Source organism: Aquarana catesbeiana, linkage group LG12, assembly GCF_042186555.1.
Source record: "Aquarana catesbeiana isolate 2022-GZ linkage group LG12, ASM4218655v1, whole genome shotgun sequence".
In the NCBI taxonomy this organism is placed as follows: Eukaryota; Metazoa; Chordata; class Amphibia; order Anura; family Ranidae; genus Aquarana; species Aquarana catesbeiana.
The window spans coordinates 229,486,329-229,504,250 of NC_133335.1; the positions used below are offsets into that span (position 1 = coordinate 229,486,329).

Here is a 17,922-nt window from a genome sequence, read left to right on the forward strand (position 1 = left end):
TATCTATCTATAGATATATCTATAGATAGATAGATAGATATATATATATATATATGTGTGTGTGTGTAATTATGATTTTTTCCATTATATAGTTATTTATATATTTATATATAAAATATTGTTTTTAAAAACAAATAACATATATATACAGTTGTGCTCATAAGTTTACATACCCGGGCAGAATTTATAATTTCTTGGACATTTTTCAGAGAATATTAATAATAACACAAAAACTTTTCCTTCACTCATGGTTAGTGTTTGGCTGAAGCCATTTATTATCAATCCACTGTGTTTACTCTTTTTAAATCATAATCACAACAGAAACTACCCAAATGACCCTGATCAAAAGTTTACATACCCTGGTGATTTTGGCCTGATAACATGCACACAAGTTGACACAAAGGGGGTTGAATGGCTATTAAAGGTAACCATCCTCACCTGTGATCTGTTTGCTTGTAATAAGTGTGTGTATAAAAGGTCAATGAGTTTCTGGACTCCTGACAGACCCTTCCATCTTTCATCCAGTGCTGCACTGACGTTTCTGGATTCTGAGTCATGGGGAAAGCCAAAGAATTGTCAAAGGATCTGCGGGAAAAGGTAGTTGAACTGTATAAAACAGGAAAGGGATATAAAAAGATATCCAAGGAATTGAGAATGCCATTCAGCAGTGTTCATACTCTAATCAAGAAGTGGAAAATGAGGGGCTCTGTAGAAACCAAACCACGGTCAGGTAGACCAACTAAAATTTCAGCCACAACTGCCAAGAAAATTGTTCAGGATGCAAAGAAAAACCCCACAAATAACTTCAGGTGAAATACAGGACTCTCTGAAAACATGTGGTGTGGCTGTTCAAGATGCACAATAAGGAGGCACCTGAAGAAAGATGGGCTGCATGGTTGTGTCACCAGAAGAAAGCCATTACTACGCAAATGTCACAAAGTATCCAGCTTACAATACGCCAAAAAGCACAGAGACAAGCCTCAAACCTTCTACCACAAAGTCATTTGGAGTGATGAGACCAAAATTGAGCTTTTTGGCCACAACCATAAACACTACATTTGGAGAAGAGTCAACAAGGCCTATGATGAAAGGTACACCATTCCTACTGTGAAACACGGAGGTGGATCACTGATGTTTGGGGGATGTGTGAGCTACAAAGGCACAGGAAATTTGGTCACAATTGATGGCAAGATAAATGTAGTAAGTTATCAAAAAATAAAAAAAATTTGCATTCATCAGCCAGGAAGCTGCGCATGGGACATACTTGGACATTCCAACATGACAATGATCCAAAACACAAGGACAAGTCCACCTGTCATTGGCTACAGCAGAATAGACAAGTGTGATGTAAGACTGGCTCGCAGTCTCCGCTCTAATTCATCCCAAAGGTGTTCTATGGAGTTGAGGTCAGGACACTGTGCAGGCCAGTCAAGTTCCTCCACCCTAAACTCGCTCATCCATGTCTTTATGGACCTTGCTTTGTGCACTGGTCCAAATCATTTGGTGGAGGGGGGATTATGGTGTGGGGGTTGTTTTTCAGAGGTTGGGTTTGGCCCCTTAGTTTCAGTGGAGGGAACTCCTAAGTTGTCAGCATACCAAGACATTTTGGACAATTTCATGCTCCCAACTTTGTGGGAACAGTTTGGGGATGGCCCCAACACGACTGCACACCAGTGCACAAAGCAAGGTCCATAACGTGGCGACTGTGAGCCAGGCCTTCTCATCCAACATCAGTGCCTGGCCTCACAAATGCTCTTCTGGAAGAACGGTCAAACATTCCCATAGACACCCTCCTAAACCTTGTGGACGGCCTTCCCAGAAGAGTTGAAGCTGTTATAGCTGCAAAGGGCGGGCCAACTCAATATTGAACCCTACGGACTAAGACTGGGATGCCATTAAAGTTCATGTGCGTTTAAAGGCAGGCGTCCCAATACTTTTGTCAATATAGTGTATTTTGGATGGCAGAGTGTGATTGGCTGCTAGTGCTGAGCCTCATCTCCCCGTCTGAGCGCTGCTGTACAGGGGACTCTATACAAGCATGGTGCATTTGCCTGCTGTGTTTAAATGTTAATTATTTATTTCAGTCCATAACTGGAACATAAGTTTATTTTTCCATCCGCCTGGAGCTCAGCTCTACTATTATGAATATAAAAGAAATGGAGTCGGTGTTGCTGATTTATGGAGTGTCAGTTTGTTGGTGTTGGGGGTGGGGTTGGGGGCTCTGACTGCGCAGCGCGTTTCCAAGTCACTGACTCGACAGACTGTCCCAACCGGTTAGTGCCTCTCCGTCAGCAAAGCCTTGATTTCTCTCTCTGTATTAGAAGACCCAGCCAACCAACCGACACATTGTGTCCCCGTTATGTATTGTGACACGGAGGGGCCAACCAGGGAATGTGAATCCTGATTTATAGACAGAGAGCTTTATATCTCACATGTTCTGTATAGAAACAAAATATCTACTTTATACATTTCATAGTAAATTCACAAATCTCCATGAACATTCCTGACGTGTTACAATATTACAATATTCTGTAACTGTATCATTTCACAGAAATACCAAACCTTATATCATTAAGAAGCTGTTACTGAGCTCCAGAGATGATGTCGCCAGTCTGCTGCATGCAGGAGGAAGCATTTCCTCAGTCTCCCCTCCCCCAGTGATCAGACTGTACATTGTAACTTTGTAGAAATAGGAGGAAGCATTTCCTCAGTCCCCCCCCCCCCCCCCCGTGATCAGACTGTACATTGTAACTTTGTAGAAGAAGGAGCGAACATTTCCTCAGTCTCCCCTCCCCCAGTGATCAGACTACACATTGTAACTTTGTAGAAGGAGGAGGAGGCATTTCCTCAGTCTCCCCTCCCCCAGTGATCAGACTGTACATTGTAACTTTGTATAAATAGGAGGAAGCATTTCCTCAGCCTCCCCTCCCCCAGTGATCAGACTGTACATTGTAACTTTGTAGAGGGAGGAGGAAGCATTTCCTCAGTCCCCCCCCCAGTGATCAGACTGTACATTGTAACTTTGTAGAAGAAGGAGGAAGCATTTCCTCAGTCTCCTCTCCCCCCAGTGATCAGACTGTACATTGTAACTTTGTAGCAGGAGGAGGAGGCATTTCCTCAGTCCCCCCTCCCCCAATGATCAGACTGTACATTGTAACTTTGTAGAAGAAGGAGGAAGCATTTCCTCAGTCTCCCCTCCCCCAGTGATCAGACTGTACATTGTAACTTTGTAAAGTGAGAAGCTGCAACAGGGGCTGACCTGTGTCAGACATTTGTGAACACCAGAATTTACATAATTGTATCATCTCTGAGCTAATGTCTTAGTCCAGGAATTAGATGGTGACCCTGGATGATTCCAGAACAAAGATGGTGCCATCCTTCTGGAGATGAAAGCGGATGACAGGGGGTCCCTGTGACCTCTGTGGGAGGTGTTACAGCAGCCATGGTCAAGAGCTTCCCCCACCCCCACCACCTCTGTGTTGTGAGAGCCTGTTTATACAAGTAATGGGCCAATAGGTAGGAACAGGTGGTTTGGCTGAGCCATTGACTAGCATTGCAGGTCAAACATTTAATTCCAGGCTTTTTAGATTCTAGTAGTTAATCTGATTTGACATGGATGGATGGATGGCTAGCATTTAGCTGTTCCTAAATGAGTTCAGGCATTCTGTAAACTTTTCTTATTGTCCTTCGAGAACTGTGGATACAGCTGTGACTGGCCAACATTCCTGTCCTTTCCTCTTTCTAGCTCGACGTGCATTCTGTAGACACAGCTGTGAATATGGCCGACATCTGCGTTGTGCTAATAACAGATCTAGATGTGTATTCAGTAGACACAGCCGTGTCCTGTCTTTCCTACAGCCCTCAGTGCATATTCTTTAGACACAGGTCTTGCTCACCAATGATTCGCCATGAGCAATCTGTAGGCACATCTGTATCTATGACCTTCATCTGTGTCCTGCTCTCCTAATAGCTCTGTAGCATTCTGTAGACAGAGCTGTATCAATGGCCAACATTTGTGTATTGCTCTCCATGAACATTCTACAGACAGAGATTTGTCTACAGCCAACATTTGTGTCCTGCTCTCCATGAACAATCTGTAGACATAGCTGTGTCTATGTCCAACATTTGTGTATTGCTCTCTATGAACGTTCTGTAGCCAGAGCTTTGTCTACAGCCAACATATGTGTCCTGCTCTCCATGAACATTCTGTAGACAGAGCTGGGTATATGGCCAACACGTGTGTCCTGCTCTCCATGAACATTCTGTAGACAGAGCTGTTTCCATGGCCAACACTTGTGTCCTGCTCTCCATGAACATTCTGTAGACATAGCTGTGTCTATGTCCAACATTTGTGTATTGCTCTCTATGAATGTTCTGTAGCCAGAGCTTTGTCTACAGCCAACATATGTGTCCTGCTCTCCATGAACATTCTGTAGACAGAGCTGGGTATATGGCCAACACGTGTGTCCTGCTTTCCATGAACATTCTGTAGACAGAGCTGTTTCCATGGCCAACACTTGTGTCCTGCTCACCGTGATCATTCTATAGACAGAGCTGTGTCTACAGCCATTTGTGTTTTATACTCCATAAACATTCTGTAGACAGAGCTGTGTCTATGGCTAACATTTGTGTCCTGCTCTCCATGAACATACTGTAGACATAGCTGTGTTTATGCCCAACATTTGTGTCTTGCTGTCTATGAACATTCTGTAGACAGAGTTATGACTACATCCAACATTTGTGTCTTGCTGTCTATGAACATTCTGTAGACAGAGTTATGACTACATCCAACATTTGTGTCCTGCTCTCCATGAACATTCTGTAGAGAGAGCTGCGTTTATGGCCAACATTTGTGTCCTGCTCTCCATGAACATTCTTTAGACAGAGCTGGGTATATGGCCAAAACGTGTGTCCTGCTCTCCATGAACATTCTGTAGACAAAGCTGTGTCTCAAGCCAACATTTGTGTTCTATACTCCATAAACATTCTGTAAACAGAGCTGTGTCTATGGCCAACATTTGTGTCCTGCTCTCCATTAACATTCTGTTGAAAGAGCTGTTTCTATGGCCAATATTTGTGTCCTGCTCTCCATGAACATTCTGTAGAGAGAGCTGTGTTTATGGCCAACATTTGTGTCCTGCTCTCCATGAACATTCTGTAGACAGAGCTTTGTCTACAGCCAACATTTGTGTCCTGCTCTCCATAAACATTCTATAGACAGAGCTGTGTGTCTATGTCCAACATTTGTGCCCCGTTTTCCATGAACATTCTGTAAACAAAGCTGTGTCTAAGCCGAACATCGATGTCCTCTTCTCCTTAAGTTTTTGTTCACATTCTGTAGACAGAGCTGTCTATGGCTAGCATGTGGGTCCTGCACATCTAATAGCTTCATGTGCATTCTGTTAACAGAGCTGTGTCTTTCGCCAACATTTGTGTCCTGCTCCATGAACATTCTGAAGACAAAGCTTTGTTCACAGCCAATATTTGTGTTCTGTTCTCCATGAACATTCTGTTGCCAGAGCTGTGTCTATGCCCAACATTTGTGCCCTGCTCTCCATGTACATTCTGTAGACAAAGCTGTGTCTACGCCCAATATTTGTGTGCTGCTGTCCATAAACAGTCTGTAGACAAAGCTGTGTCTAAGCCCAACATCTATGTCCTCTTCTCTTTAAGCTTTGTTCACATTCTGTAGACAGAGCTGTCTATGGCTAGCATGTGTGTCCAGCACATCTAATAGTTTCATGTGCATTCTGTTAACAGAGCTGTGTCTATGTCCAACATTTGTGTCCTGCTCTTTGAACATTCTGAAGAGAAAGCTTTGTCCACAGCCAACATTTGTGTTCTGCTCTCCAAGAACATTCTGTAGCCAGAGCTGTGCCTACAGCCAACATTTGTGTCCTGCTCTCTGTGAACATTCTGTAGACAGAGCTGTGTCTATGGCCAACATGAGTGTTCTGCTCTCCATGAACATTCTGTAGACAAAACTGTGTCTACGCCCAACATTTGTGTGCTGCTCTCCATGAACATTCTGTAGACAAAGCTGTGTCTAAGCCCAACATCTATCTCCTCTTCTCTTTAAGCTTTGTTCACATTCTGTAGACAGAGCTGTCTATGGCTAGCATGTGTGTCCAGCACATCTAATAGTTTCATGTGCATTCTGTTAACAGAGCTGTGTCTATGGCCAACATTTGTGTCCTGCTCTTTGAACATTCTAAAGAGAAAGCTTTGTCCACAGCCAACATTTGTGTTCTGCTCTCCAAGAACATTCTGTAGCCAGAGCTGTGTCTACAGCCAACATTTGTGTCCTGCTCTCCGTGAACATTCTGTAGACAGAGTTGTATCTATGGCCAACATTTGTGTTCTGCTCTCCATGAACATTCTGTAGACAAAGCTGTTACTACAGCCAACATTTGTTTATTGCTCTCCATCAACATTCTACAGACAGAGCTGTGTCTACAGCCAACATTTGTGTCCTACTCTCCATGGTGTCTACGGCTAACATCTGTGTTCTGAACATCTAATAGCCATGTACATTCTGTAAACAGAGCTGTTTCTATTACCAACATCTGTATCTTCATCTTTTTATAGCTTTTTGTTCACATTCTGTAATCAGAGCTGTGTCTGTGGCCATCATTTTGTCCAGTCCACTTAAATTATAAGTCCACCTTTTGAACGCCTTTATTTGGGGTGTAACAAGTTCCTCACCCTCCTTCCCTCTGACAACAGGCAGGGGTTGGTATCCTCCCCACAGCCGCTGTCTCAATCTAAAATCAGCACGGCCCACACAGCCACATCATTCATTCACAGGGATCTGTGAATGAACAAACTACAAGTTCCGTCTGCCACAGTGGCAGATGGACTTGTATTTTCAATGGACTGCAGGCGTGCTGATCAGCATACTTATAGTCCATTCTCACTCCCTCCAGCTGCAGGACCCGGTCATTGCACCCACCATCCACTGAACGCAGGTGCAATGCTCTGCAGACTCCTGTAAAAAAAAAAATCCATATATACAGTATATAATAATAATACATGCATATTTTTATACCTGCAAAAATATGTACTTTTTTTTTTTGGTAAAGGTGAACTTCTCTTTATTCTTTCTCCATACACATGTATCAGTTGCATTGCATGTAACATTTCGGAGATTGTGTCCGGAGACGCCATGGGCACCGCTATGTGCAACTACAGCAGAGCCAACAAAGACTGCTGAAAAAGTGTATCTGCAGATTTGATAATTGTCCTGCTTTACAATATCAAATGTGCTAAAAAGTGGAGATGTCTTGCATGTCACGTCTAATTTGTTCCACTATCATAGATGAGGCTTAGTGTCTTTCAATAGCCACAAGGTGTCACTGTTGTCATGATGAAGGTTCTAAGGGTGGACTATTGGTAATTGCAAAGGCAGAATCTGAACTGAGCAAAATGACTTAACTTGCATTTGAGGGCACAGTGGCAGCGTTTGATGGGCACAGTGGCCAGGCATGTACTGGCCATTGGGACTACAGGGAGTTTCCCGGTGGGCCGATGGCTCAGTGGGCCGATTTCAGTGACAGTGGACCGCTGCCTCCCTCCAGTCCTCTGTCCCCCCCCGCAGTGCTCACCTCCTCTCCCTGGCTAGTTATGCAGCGCGCCTGAATACAGACATGATGCTCAGGAGTCAACACTTAAAAGCTCATCATACGATCTGGAAGGAGGGCGGCCTCACTTTCCTGCCTAATCTTGTTCCATTGGGGGGGGGGGCGCGCCAAACTGATTCTTTGCCCCAGGTGAAATAGTGTCTAGCTTCCCCACTGGTACTGCCTATAAGAGAAATAATGTAGAACGGCTAATAGCTAGTGGGTGGGGGGGGCTTGGGTGGCAAGCTGGCATGGGAGAGACCTGTCAAAGTGGGCCAGTCTGGGTGAAGTCCAGGGCCAAATTTTTGTCCCAGTCCAGCCCTGACAGTGGCTGCATTTGATGGGCACAGTGGCAGCGTTTTGATGGGCACAGTGGCTGCATTTAATGAGCACAGTGGAAGCGTTTGATGGCACAGTGGCAGCGTTTAATGGGCACAGTGGCACCATATGGCACAGTGGCAGCATTTGATGGGCACAGTGACCATGTTTGATGGGCACAGTGACCACGTTTGATGGGCACAGTGGCTGCGTTTGATGGGCACAGTGGCTGCGTTTGATGGGCACAGTGGCAGCGTTTAAGGGGCACAGTGGCAGCGTTTAAGAGCACAGTGGCTGCAATTGATGATTTTTTTTCAAAAAATTTTTGCGCCCCCCCCAAAAAATTTTGAGCACCAGCCTTCACTGCTTTCAGCCCTGGGCGACGTATGTCCTTCCTGGCATACCAAGCAAGCCAGAGTAACAGGACTTTAATGCTGCTTTTTCTTTTTCTTCTCCAGCGATCCACTGTGTAGATGAAGGTAAAAAGGAGTTGAAGGTCCATAAATCTGCACTAATTGCAGTCACCATCAATAGATGGTATCAAGCTACCAAATATGGCCACTAGATGGCACTGAGTGTCATAAGAAATAAGTATGCTCCTCGACTCATCTAGTGGTCATAATGTAGCATTTCCCCACTTAATGGATTTAAAAGTGGAACTGCACTGTATCTGAGCACCACAAACCAAAAATGCTATACAATTAATTTTTAATATTCAAAACAAACCCCACCCGCCATCCATGTCTCCATTCTTAATTTTTGCTACTAATGGACTTTAATAATGCTTTTTCTTGTTTAGCTAGTCTTGCGATGCACAAACTCATTTCCATATCGCATGGTCGATGACCCCATTGCAGCTTTGCTGCTTCCTGTGTCACCTGCTTGCTGATTGGACAGTCAGGGTCATTACACTGAATGAGACCCACCTGCTCCTCAACTCCACCAGGTGCCAGAAAACCTGTTTAATGGAAAAAAACAAATCAGCATGCAGATCCTTCTGCTCTCAGTCTGCTTTCTTACTGTGCGGGGAATGGCAGGGAGCCAATATAAAGGAAGAATTCAGACAGTTACACTAGCTGCATTTTAAAGGAAACCAATTCCAAAAGAAAGACATCGGCCACCATTGCTGACCTGTCATCGGAAAATGCCATTTCCTGGCTGTGAGTCGGACCAAAAGGAATCGGTACTTTCCAGATCATTGACCCAATAAAGTAAGAACACCTGATTCGCAGACATATTCTGCACCAGTCTGTTCTGTGTATATACCGTAGAGCCAAAATTTTTATTACAATTTGGATAGAGTGAGTGCGATCCTGGACCCTCTTAGAATGATTTTCTGCTCTCTACTAAGGAAAAGTATTTTTATTTCTCTGTGTTGCAGCTGGCGAGTTCCCCTCACTTCCTGTACAGTAAAACATCATCAGCAGGAAGTAAGTCATCAGCTGTAACAGAGACCCGGTAGGGGCTCTGATCTTAACTCCAAAAAATGTTTTTAGCTTGGTATACTGTATACTTTAAAGGGTGTAACTCTCTGGTAAGAAGAATTTAAGGGGCGAGTTCATAAAAAAAAAAAAAAAAAATTGTGTTTTTTCTTATATACAGTATGGATGAGAGTAAGCTTCTGAGCAGTCTGGGCTCCAATAATATGGCGGCTTTGTTGTTTTCAATTCAGCTGCTGTGGCAACCAGACTGGGAGTACATTTATAGATTACTTGCTTGAGCCTTTGAGAAAGCCAATCCGGTTGCAACGCATCAGTCAGGCGGTGACGTCATCACGCTGGGAGGAATTTTATTAAATCTCATTACATGCGAGTGCATTTTTAGTATTTCTACAGTAAATAAACATGAATTAGCGGTGTGCACTATTGGTCTATGAATTAGCGGTGTGCACTATTGGTCTATGAATTAGCGGTGTGCACTATTGGTCTATGAATTAGCGGTGTGCACTATTGGTCTATGAATTAGCGGTGTGCACTATTGGTCTATGAATTAGCTGTGTGCACTATTGGTCTATGAATTAGCGGTGTGCACTATTGGTCTATGAATTAGCGGTGTGCACTATTGGTCTATTTATTTTTTCTTTGTGCTGTTTCTATACCAGGGAGATCGGTGACCATTAATTCACGCGATTTGGAGAGGAGCGGTGTTTTGTATATACAAACAAAGCACATTTGACCGCCTATATTGCAGTGAGGTTCCTCAGATCAGGTGAGGTGATACCCATGAGCAGAGGCGTAACTAGAACCTTCTGGGCCCAGGTGCTACAAACCATAAAGGGTCCCCTTGTTGGGGGCCCTTCCCACTGATCCTTTACTCCCATTGTGTGACCCTTTGTTATGGTCCTGCAGCGGGCCACTTTTCTGCCATCTTGGCGTCCCCCCACGGTGACAGAACGGCAGAGCCCAGTCGCAAGTGTGACTTTTGCGACCCTGGTGGTTACTTACTCCACTGGTGTCAGTTTTTTTTTTTAACTATATATATATATATATATATATTCATTCTTTAGGACCCCTATTTGGGGGCTTTGGTGAAATATCAGGGGTCTAAACAGTCGATGTCACAGGGGGCGGTGCCACCAGGTGACATCGCCAGGTGCCCCCTGCCCCTTAGCTATTTTATGAACTTTCAGACAGCAGAGCAGGCAGATGGCAGACGCCTTCGGCAGGAGCAGAGCTTTTTTTTCTTTTTTTTTTTCAGGTCGGCGGTGGTGGTGATTGACGATGAATCTACATTGGGGGGGACATTGCTTTTTTATTTTTAATAAAACCGTGTCTGTGTTTTTATTTCCTTTTGACACTTTTGGTGAATCACATGAGGGGGGAGGGCTGGATCTGGGGGCTTCCAGATTCCAATAAGCTCCCCCGCTCTTAAGCACCCCTCCCATGGGCATGTGGCCTGGTATGGTTTGGGGGAGTGCTCGCTCGCCCCCCCTTTCCTGGTCTGCCAGGCTGCATGCCCGGATAAGGGTCTGGTATGAATCATGGGGGGGACCCCACGCAGACCTAAGGGTCTGGTATGGATTTGGGGGGCCCACAGGTTTTTGCTTTATATTTTTATATTTTGGCATGGGGTTCCCCTTAAAATCCGTACCAGACCCAAAAGGGCCTGGTATAGATTGAGGGGGACCCCTACACTTTTTTTTTTCACGATTTTTTTATTGCCGGCAATGTTTTTTTTTTTTTTTACATTCAGCTGTCAGTGAGGAACCCCGCTGACAGTTCATGAGTCATCCGTCGTTAAGGACGCGGCGGCCGGGTTCTTGGCCCCTCTCCTTAACAACCAGCTAATGTTAACCACTTGCCGACCGCTGCACGCCGATGTACGTCGGCACAATTGCAGCGGTAGGAAAATGGGCGTACCTGCACCCGCTGCGTACAGCATGATCGTGCCCGCGGGACCCGCGGACTCGATGTCCGGCGGTCTCCCAGCGATCATGTCACGGAGCCGCAGAACAGGGAGATGTAAACAAGGCATTTCCCCGTTCTGCCTTGGGACATGACAGAGATCACTGCTCTCTGTCATCGGGAGCAGTGATCACTGTCATGTGAGTGAAAGCCCATCCCCCCCACAGTTAGAATCACTCCCTAGGACACACTTAACCCCTTCATCGCCCCCTAGAGGTTAACCCCTTCCCTGCCAGTGTCATTTACACAGTAATCAGTGCATTTTTATAGCACTGATCGCTGTATAAATGACAATGGTTTCAAAATAGTGTCAAAAGTGTCCGATGTGTCCGCCATAATGTCGCAGTCACGATAAAAATCGCAGATCGCCGCCATTACTAATAAAAAAAAATTATAATAAAAATGCCATAAAAACTATCCCCTGTTTTGTAGACGCTATAACTTTTGCGCAAACCAATCAATATAAGCTTATTGCGATTTTTTTAAATCAAAAATATGTAGAAAAATACGTATCGGCCTAAACTGAGAAAGACATTTGTTTTTTTTTTGTTTTTTTGGGGGGATATTTAATATTGCAAAAAGTAAAAAATATTGCGTGTTTTTTTCCAAAATTGACGCTTTTTTTTTTTTTTCTTTATAGTGCAAAAAATAAAAACCGCAGAGGTGATCAACTACCACCAAAAGAAAGCTCTATTTGTGGGAAAAAAATTACATCAATTTTGTTTGGGTGCAACGTCGCATGACCGCGTAATTGTCAGTTAAAGTGACGCAGTGCCGAATCACAAAAAAGTGCTCTGGTCAGGAAGGGGGGTAAAATCTTCCGGGGCTGAAACAGTTAAAGACGTCGGTATCCGCTGGCTCCAAAAATCTGTATTTGAACCACATCCAAAATCGCAGCTGAACAGCTGCTTAGAAAATTTGCAGTGAAAAACGGATGGGAAATTCGCACCAGGGATGTGTGAACCCAGCCTAAGAAAAAAATTAATTAGGGAAAATACCCCATAATGGCCACTAGATGGCGCTGAGTAGCATAGGGATTAAGTATACTCTTGGGCTCCATTGTGTGACCATAATGAGGCATTTTCCTCATTTTTTTTTATCATTGAGTAACATTAGGTCTGCAGGGAATATCTCCTGAAAAGGTTTGCTTTTGCCTCACACAGAATGAATTTACATTTTTTACAATTTTGATGGACTGACAGCTATGCACATTTTTAAAAATAAATACACAAACAGGCATAGCGATTTCCCCCCAAATGATGTTAGTTGGACTGATCCTTTAATACAGCCCGCCCCTATAAATAACCAGTACACCACTTTCAGTCTGTAAGCGTTTTTTTATTTATTTTTTTTATTTGTAGGGTTGTTGAGAAAGACAATTAATAAAAAATAAAGCACTTGCCCAAAAAAAATTGGACATTTTTTTTCCTTCAGTAACACAATTAAAAAACAAAGTAGTCACAATATTAACAATGCAGCTTCGGGGGGCCCTGGAACTGTGACTATCAGCAGAGCCACCGCGCCATCGATGAGCGTCCGTGACCACCCTGTCGACTCATCGCACAGAGTATGCACCAAGATACACAGAAGGATTGATGGAGGAGGACTATACAATGTTGCATTCAGAAAACGTCCATGTAGCTGATCTCATAGGTTGAAACTCGATCTAAAACACACTTTTTTTAAAAGCTTCATAGACTGGAGAAGGGTCAGAACTTGCCCTAGGTTCATATTGTTACCGCTTCCCGTTTCGGAAAATTCCCCCTACTTCCTGTCAAGTTATTTGGACAGGAAGTGAAGGCAAGTCTCCCCAGTGGGAACACAGATAGAAACTGGGGTTTGCAAGAGAAACGCACTAAAAGCACATATACAATTTCATTCAGAAAAATCCAACGCGTTTCAGCCAGCAGGTTCCCCCTTCATCAGGGGCTTGGTACTGTCCAACAGTAATGACCGGACTGATAAAATTGGAAGGATACTGGAGGGCAATTCGTCGAATTGCTCACTCTTATCATAAAGATACAAACAGTTTCAAAGGTTCCAAAGGTCTCCCTTCACTAACCAGCATCTGGAGCCCTGGATGAAGGGTGACCCTATGAACCCTCAAAACGCGTTGGCTTTATATAATACAAGCATCTGATTAATATTAAAATTTGGACTCTATATGTACTACTTTTGGCTCTTTCCTCCTCGCAAAACCAAGTCCCTAAAACGAACAAAGAGCCGACCTTTGGCCAACGCTCCTGGAGGAACCGCCAAAGTAGAACCATTCCCTCTACAATGCTTAGGGGGTCAGAACATTTTGAGGGGTTCATTCACATGGGTGGCAGGCTCTACTACCCCTCTGAATACCATTCCAGGGTGCATCGGTTCTTCAGAGGTGGTTTAGAGTCCGCTTACTGAGGTGATACGGCCACCTCCTGAATGTTAGTTTGTCTTTTTTCAATTCGAAGGAGGTTACCATGCCACAACTACATGCCGAGCGTTTGGCACACGGTTGTGGAGTGGCCCTATTGACTTCAATGGGATAGTTTGGCAAGCAGCAAGTCTTGTATGAACTTGTCGCACCACGAAACAAAGCAACGTGGTTACAGTTATGTAACCAGGTGAGAGCGTCCACCATGTCACATTGTAGCAATCAATTGCCTTTTTTTTTTTTTTTTACCAGATCCGGAACCCTACACATTTATTCTACATTCCTAGCAGTAAAAACCTGACAGAGGTTTTTCTACTTTATCCAAAAAATGTGAAAAAAATGGCTGAAGATCCACTTTATTCCTTTTCCTGAAAGACAAAGTAACAAAATACAGCATATATAGAAGTCTTCGATCAGCTCAGCAGGAGGGTCCTCGACGATGAGTCCAAGTTCTACGAGCGACGCTGCGATCTGCCAAACTGGACTTCTGCCGCTGACCAACTCTTGACACCAAGACATAAGACCTCCTTCAAGCTTCTCTTGACTTAATACAATTATTATTCATTTCATCAGGAGCAAATTCTAAAGCCAGAAGTCTTTTATCACATATTACAATAGTTATTTAAACAAGTTGCCCAGTGATGCCCACCCACCAGATTTTTTTCAGCTTTCAACAGTGCAGAGCATTTAGGACAATGAAAGCGGCTTTCTCATTGGTTGTTAGGGATGACTACACATTGCTCTTCATCTTATTAAGGGTCTATGTCAATGGGCTTTTGATTGCACCAGGTGAATTTTGCATCCCCATACGAGTCCATGAGAATGCAAAATCCACTTGCAGCAGGTCAAATGTAAGTCGTAAGGAGGCCAACTGCAGGTCATGAGGGAGGCCAACTGCCGGTCATGAGGGAGGCCAACTGCCAGTCATGAGGGAGGCCAACTGCCAGTCATGAGGGAGGCCAACTGCCGGTCATGAGGGAGGCCAACTGCCGGTCATGAGGGAGGCCAACTGCCGGTCATGAGGGAGGCCAACTGCCATTCATGAGGGAGGCCAACTGCCGGTCATGAGGGAGGCCAACTGCAGGTCATGAGGGAGGCCAACTGCAGGTCATGAGGGAGGCCAACTGCTGGTCATGAGGGAGGCCAACTGCTGGTCATGAGGGAGGCCAACTGCAGGTCATGAGGGAGGCCAACTGCAGGTCATGAGGGAGGCCAACTGCAGGTCATGAGGGAGGCCAACTGCTGGTCATGAGGGAGGCCAACTGCTGGTCATGAGGGAGGCCAACTGCAGGTCATGAGGGAGGCCAACTGCAGGTCATGAGGGAGGCCAACTGCAGGTCATGAGGGAGGCCAACTGCAGGTCATGAGGGAGGCCAACTGCAGGTCATGAGGGAGGCCAACTGCAGGTCATGAGGGAGGCCAACTGCAGGTCATGAGGGAGGCCAACTGCTGGTCATGAGGGAGGCCAACTGCTGGTCACGAGGGAGGCCAACTGCCGGCCACGAGGGAAGTCAACTGCCGGCCACGAGGGAAGTCAACTGCCGGCCACGAGGGAAGTCAACTGCCGGCCACGAGGGAAGTCAACTGCCGGCCACGAGGGAAGTCAACTGCCGGCCACGAGGGAAGTCAACTGCCGGCCACGAGGGAAGTCAACTGCCGGCCACGAGGGAAGTCAACTGCCGGCAACGAGGGAAGTCAACTGCCGGCCACGAGGGAAGTCAATGACCGGCCACAAGGAAAGTCAATGGCAGGCCTCGAAGAAAGTCAATGGCAGGTCACGAGGGAGGTTAACTAAAAGGTATTATGGAAGTCAACTGCAGGCCACAAGGAACGTCAACTGCAGGTCACGAGGGAGGTCAACTGCAGGTCAAATGAAATCAATGCCACCCACACATGCCCAAAGCTCATCGACAGGACCCTAAATAAGAACCTCAAAGTTCAAAAAAGATTTAACAATTATCTAGCAAAGAAGTAAATATTTTAGGGTCAGTAATTTAAATAAAAATTGTTACCGCTACTGACCAGTGGGTGGCAATAAGAGGCCAGACCGCACTCGCTGACCCTTGCAGAGAATGTTAAAAGCTGTAAACTATTTTTGGTCAAGATTGGTGTGTAAACAGCTTTATATATCTTATAAAACCTTGCGGTATCATAAATGAGAAGAGCCCAGCAAAAGCCAGGGTGCATTGTGTCTTATTCATTGGCATCTTGAACTTGAACATATTGCCGACTCCCTTTTTGACGTCTACTTTTGCAGAAGGTTCCAGGTTTCAGGAGAGCTCTTTGCCCCAGTCTACGACACCTGGATTTAAAAGGATTGCCCACCGGCTGGGGCTGTCGCTTTTCGTGGGAGGGGAGTACGACAACGGGCATTAAGCGTTCCCATAAATAGGGGTTGGTTCTTCGTTCACTGAGAGATACGTGGCCCTCATGCTGGGAGAGTACTGGAGAAAAAAAATAAATAAAAAATGTTACACAATAAATCACAATGTGCAAAATACACACAACATAGAGAAGTCATAACAGTGATGAGAGTCAGGAGGCCAGACATGAATAGGAGGTTCTACGATCTAACAAAGGGACTTTAGCCTGGATAGTTAAAGGGGACCTGTTTTGAATTGTTAGCTTCAGGACCTGTCACGCTTGTCTGTACACAGTAATGTATGCGGCGTTCATCAGTTGATGGATGTTGCGTTAAGGCTGCCCATTTCACTCTTAATAAGCATGAAATGAAAGTGCCTGCACTATTTTTGGCCAACGTAACGCACAAACAAGTAGAGACGTGCACCAAAACGTTTTTTTAGCTTTGGATACAATTCTTTTATATGTGAATAGATCATAAAACAAGCCAACACGTGTCAGGGACACAGACACCCTTCTTCGAGGCTTGGGAGGCAAGCCAATTGTTGCTGTGTAGTCACAGACCGCAGTGTCTGTTCTCAAACTGTAGGATAGCGGGAAGTTGGGTCATTCTGGTGGCTGGGGTCCTTTGTCTTCTAATTCTCATTGCTTTGGTGCACCTAAACCCCCCACCAGCTGAAGTTTAGAAGGACATTTGGATCGTTTTCTTCCATGAGAGCAGTTTGTACATACGTAAAATACACCAAGACATTGAGAACCCCCAAATCTTATCCATCCAACCATCACGCTTCCTTGCCTGGGCAGTAATGACGGATACTCTCTTTCTTGCATTCAACATTTTCCCGCTTACAAGTAATTCATCATGTAGCAGTTTGAAGGTTTGGAGGACATTTGGATCATTTACTTCCATGAGAAAAGTTTGAATTTATACAACGTACACTGAGACCCTGGGAACCCCCATATCTTATCCATCACACTTCCTTGTCTGGGCACTAATGATGGAGACTCCCACTTACTAGTAATTCATGATGTAGCAGTTTGCACCTGAGCTGGACATATTTGTCCATTAAAGTGACTAGCCCGTGATCTGCCCAACATGGATTGGGGTACACAAAGCCCTTTCTTCAAGGCTTGGGAGGCAGCCAAGACGGTGGTGTAGTGACAGACCTCAACGTGACTATTCCCAGACTGTATGATAGGGAGGATTTGGGTCATTCTGGTGGCTGAGGTCCTTTGTCTTATAATTATTATTCCTTTGGTGTTCCTAAACCCTCCAACAGTTGAAGTCTTGGCAGACATTTGGATCATTTTCTTCTACAAGAACATTTTGAACATATACAAAGCACACCAAGACCCCGAGGATCCCCCAAATTGTATCCATCAAACCATCACACTCCCTTGTCTGGGCACCTAAACTGGACACATTTGTCCATTATAGTGACTAGCTGGTGATCTAGGCAACGCGTATCGGGGGTCACAAAGCCCCTTCTTCAGGGCCTAGGAGGCAGCCAAGACTGTGGTGTAGCGACAGACATCAAGTGTGTCTCTTCTCAGACTGCATGATAATGGGGAGTTGGGTTATTTTGGTCCTTTATCTTCCACTTGATATTACTTTGGTGCTTCTAAACCCCCAGCAGCTGAAGTCTTGAAAAGACATTTGGATAATTTTTCTTCCAACGAGAGCAGTTTGAATGTATACAAAAAAAAAAAAACCCTAAAAACCCCCAAATCTTCTCCATCTAACCATCGCACTTCCTTGTTTGGGCGCTAATGATGGAGACCATTCATTTCTTGAGTTTCCCTG

General features: G+C 44.8%; 1 protein-coding gene across 1 annotated transcript in view; it reads right to left on the reverse strand.

The window, feature by feature from the left end:
• Positions 1–12,658: 12,658 nt before the first annotated feature.
• The window catches only part of TTYH2 (tweety family member 2), a 143,995-nt gene continuing 138,731 nt past the window's right edge, over positions 12,659–17,922 (reverse strand). The window contains exon 14 of the mRNA XM_073606888.1: positions 12,659–16,201. Within this exon, the coding sequence (XP_073462989.1) occupies positions 16,130–16,201 (72 nt within the window). The 3' untranslated portion in view covers positions 12,659–16,129. The remainder of the gene's footprint in view (positions 16,202–17,922) is intronic.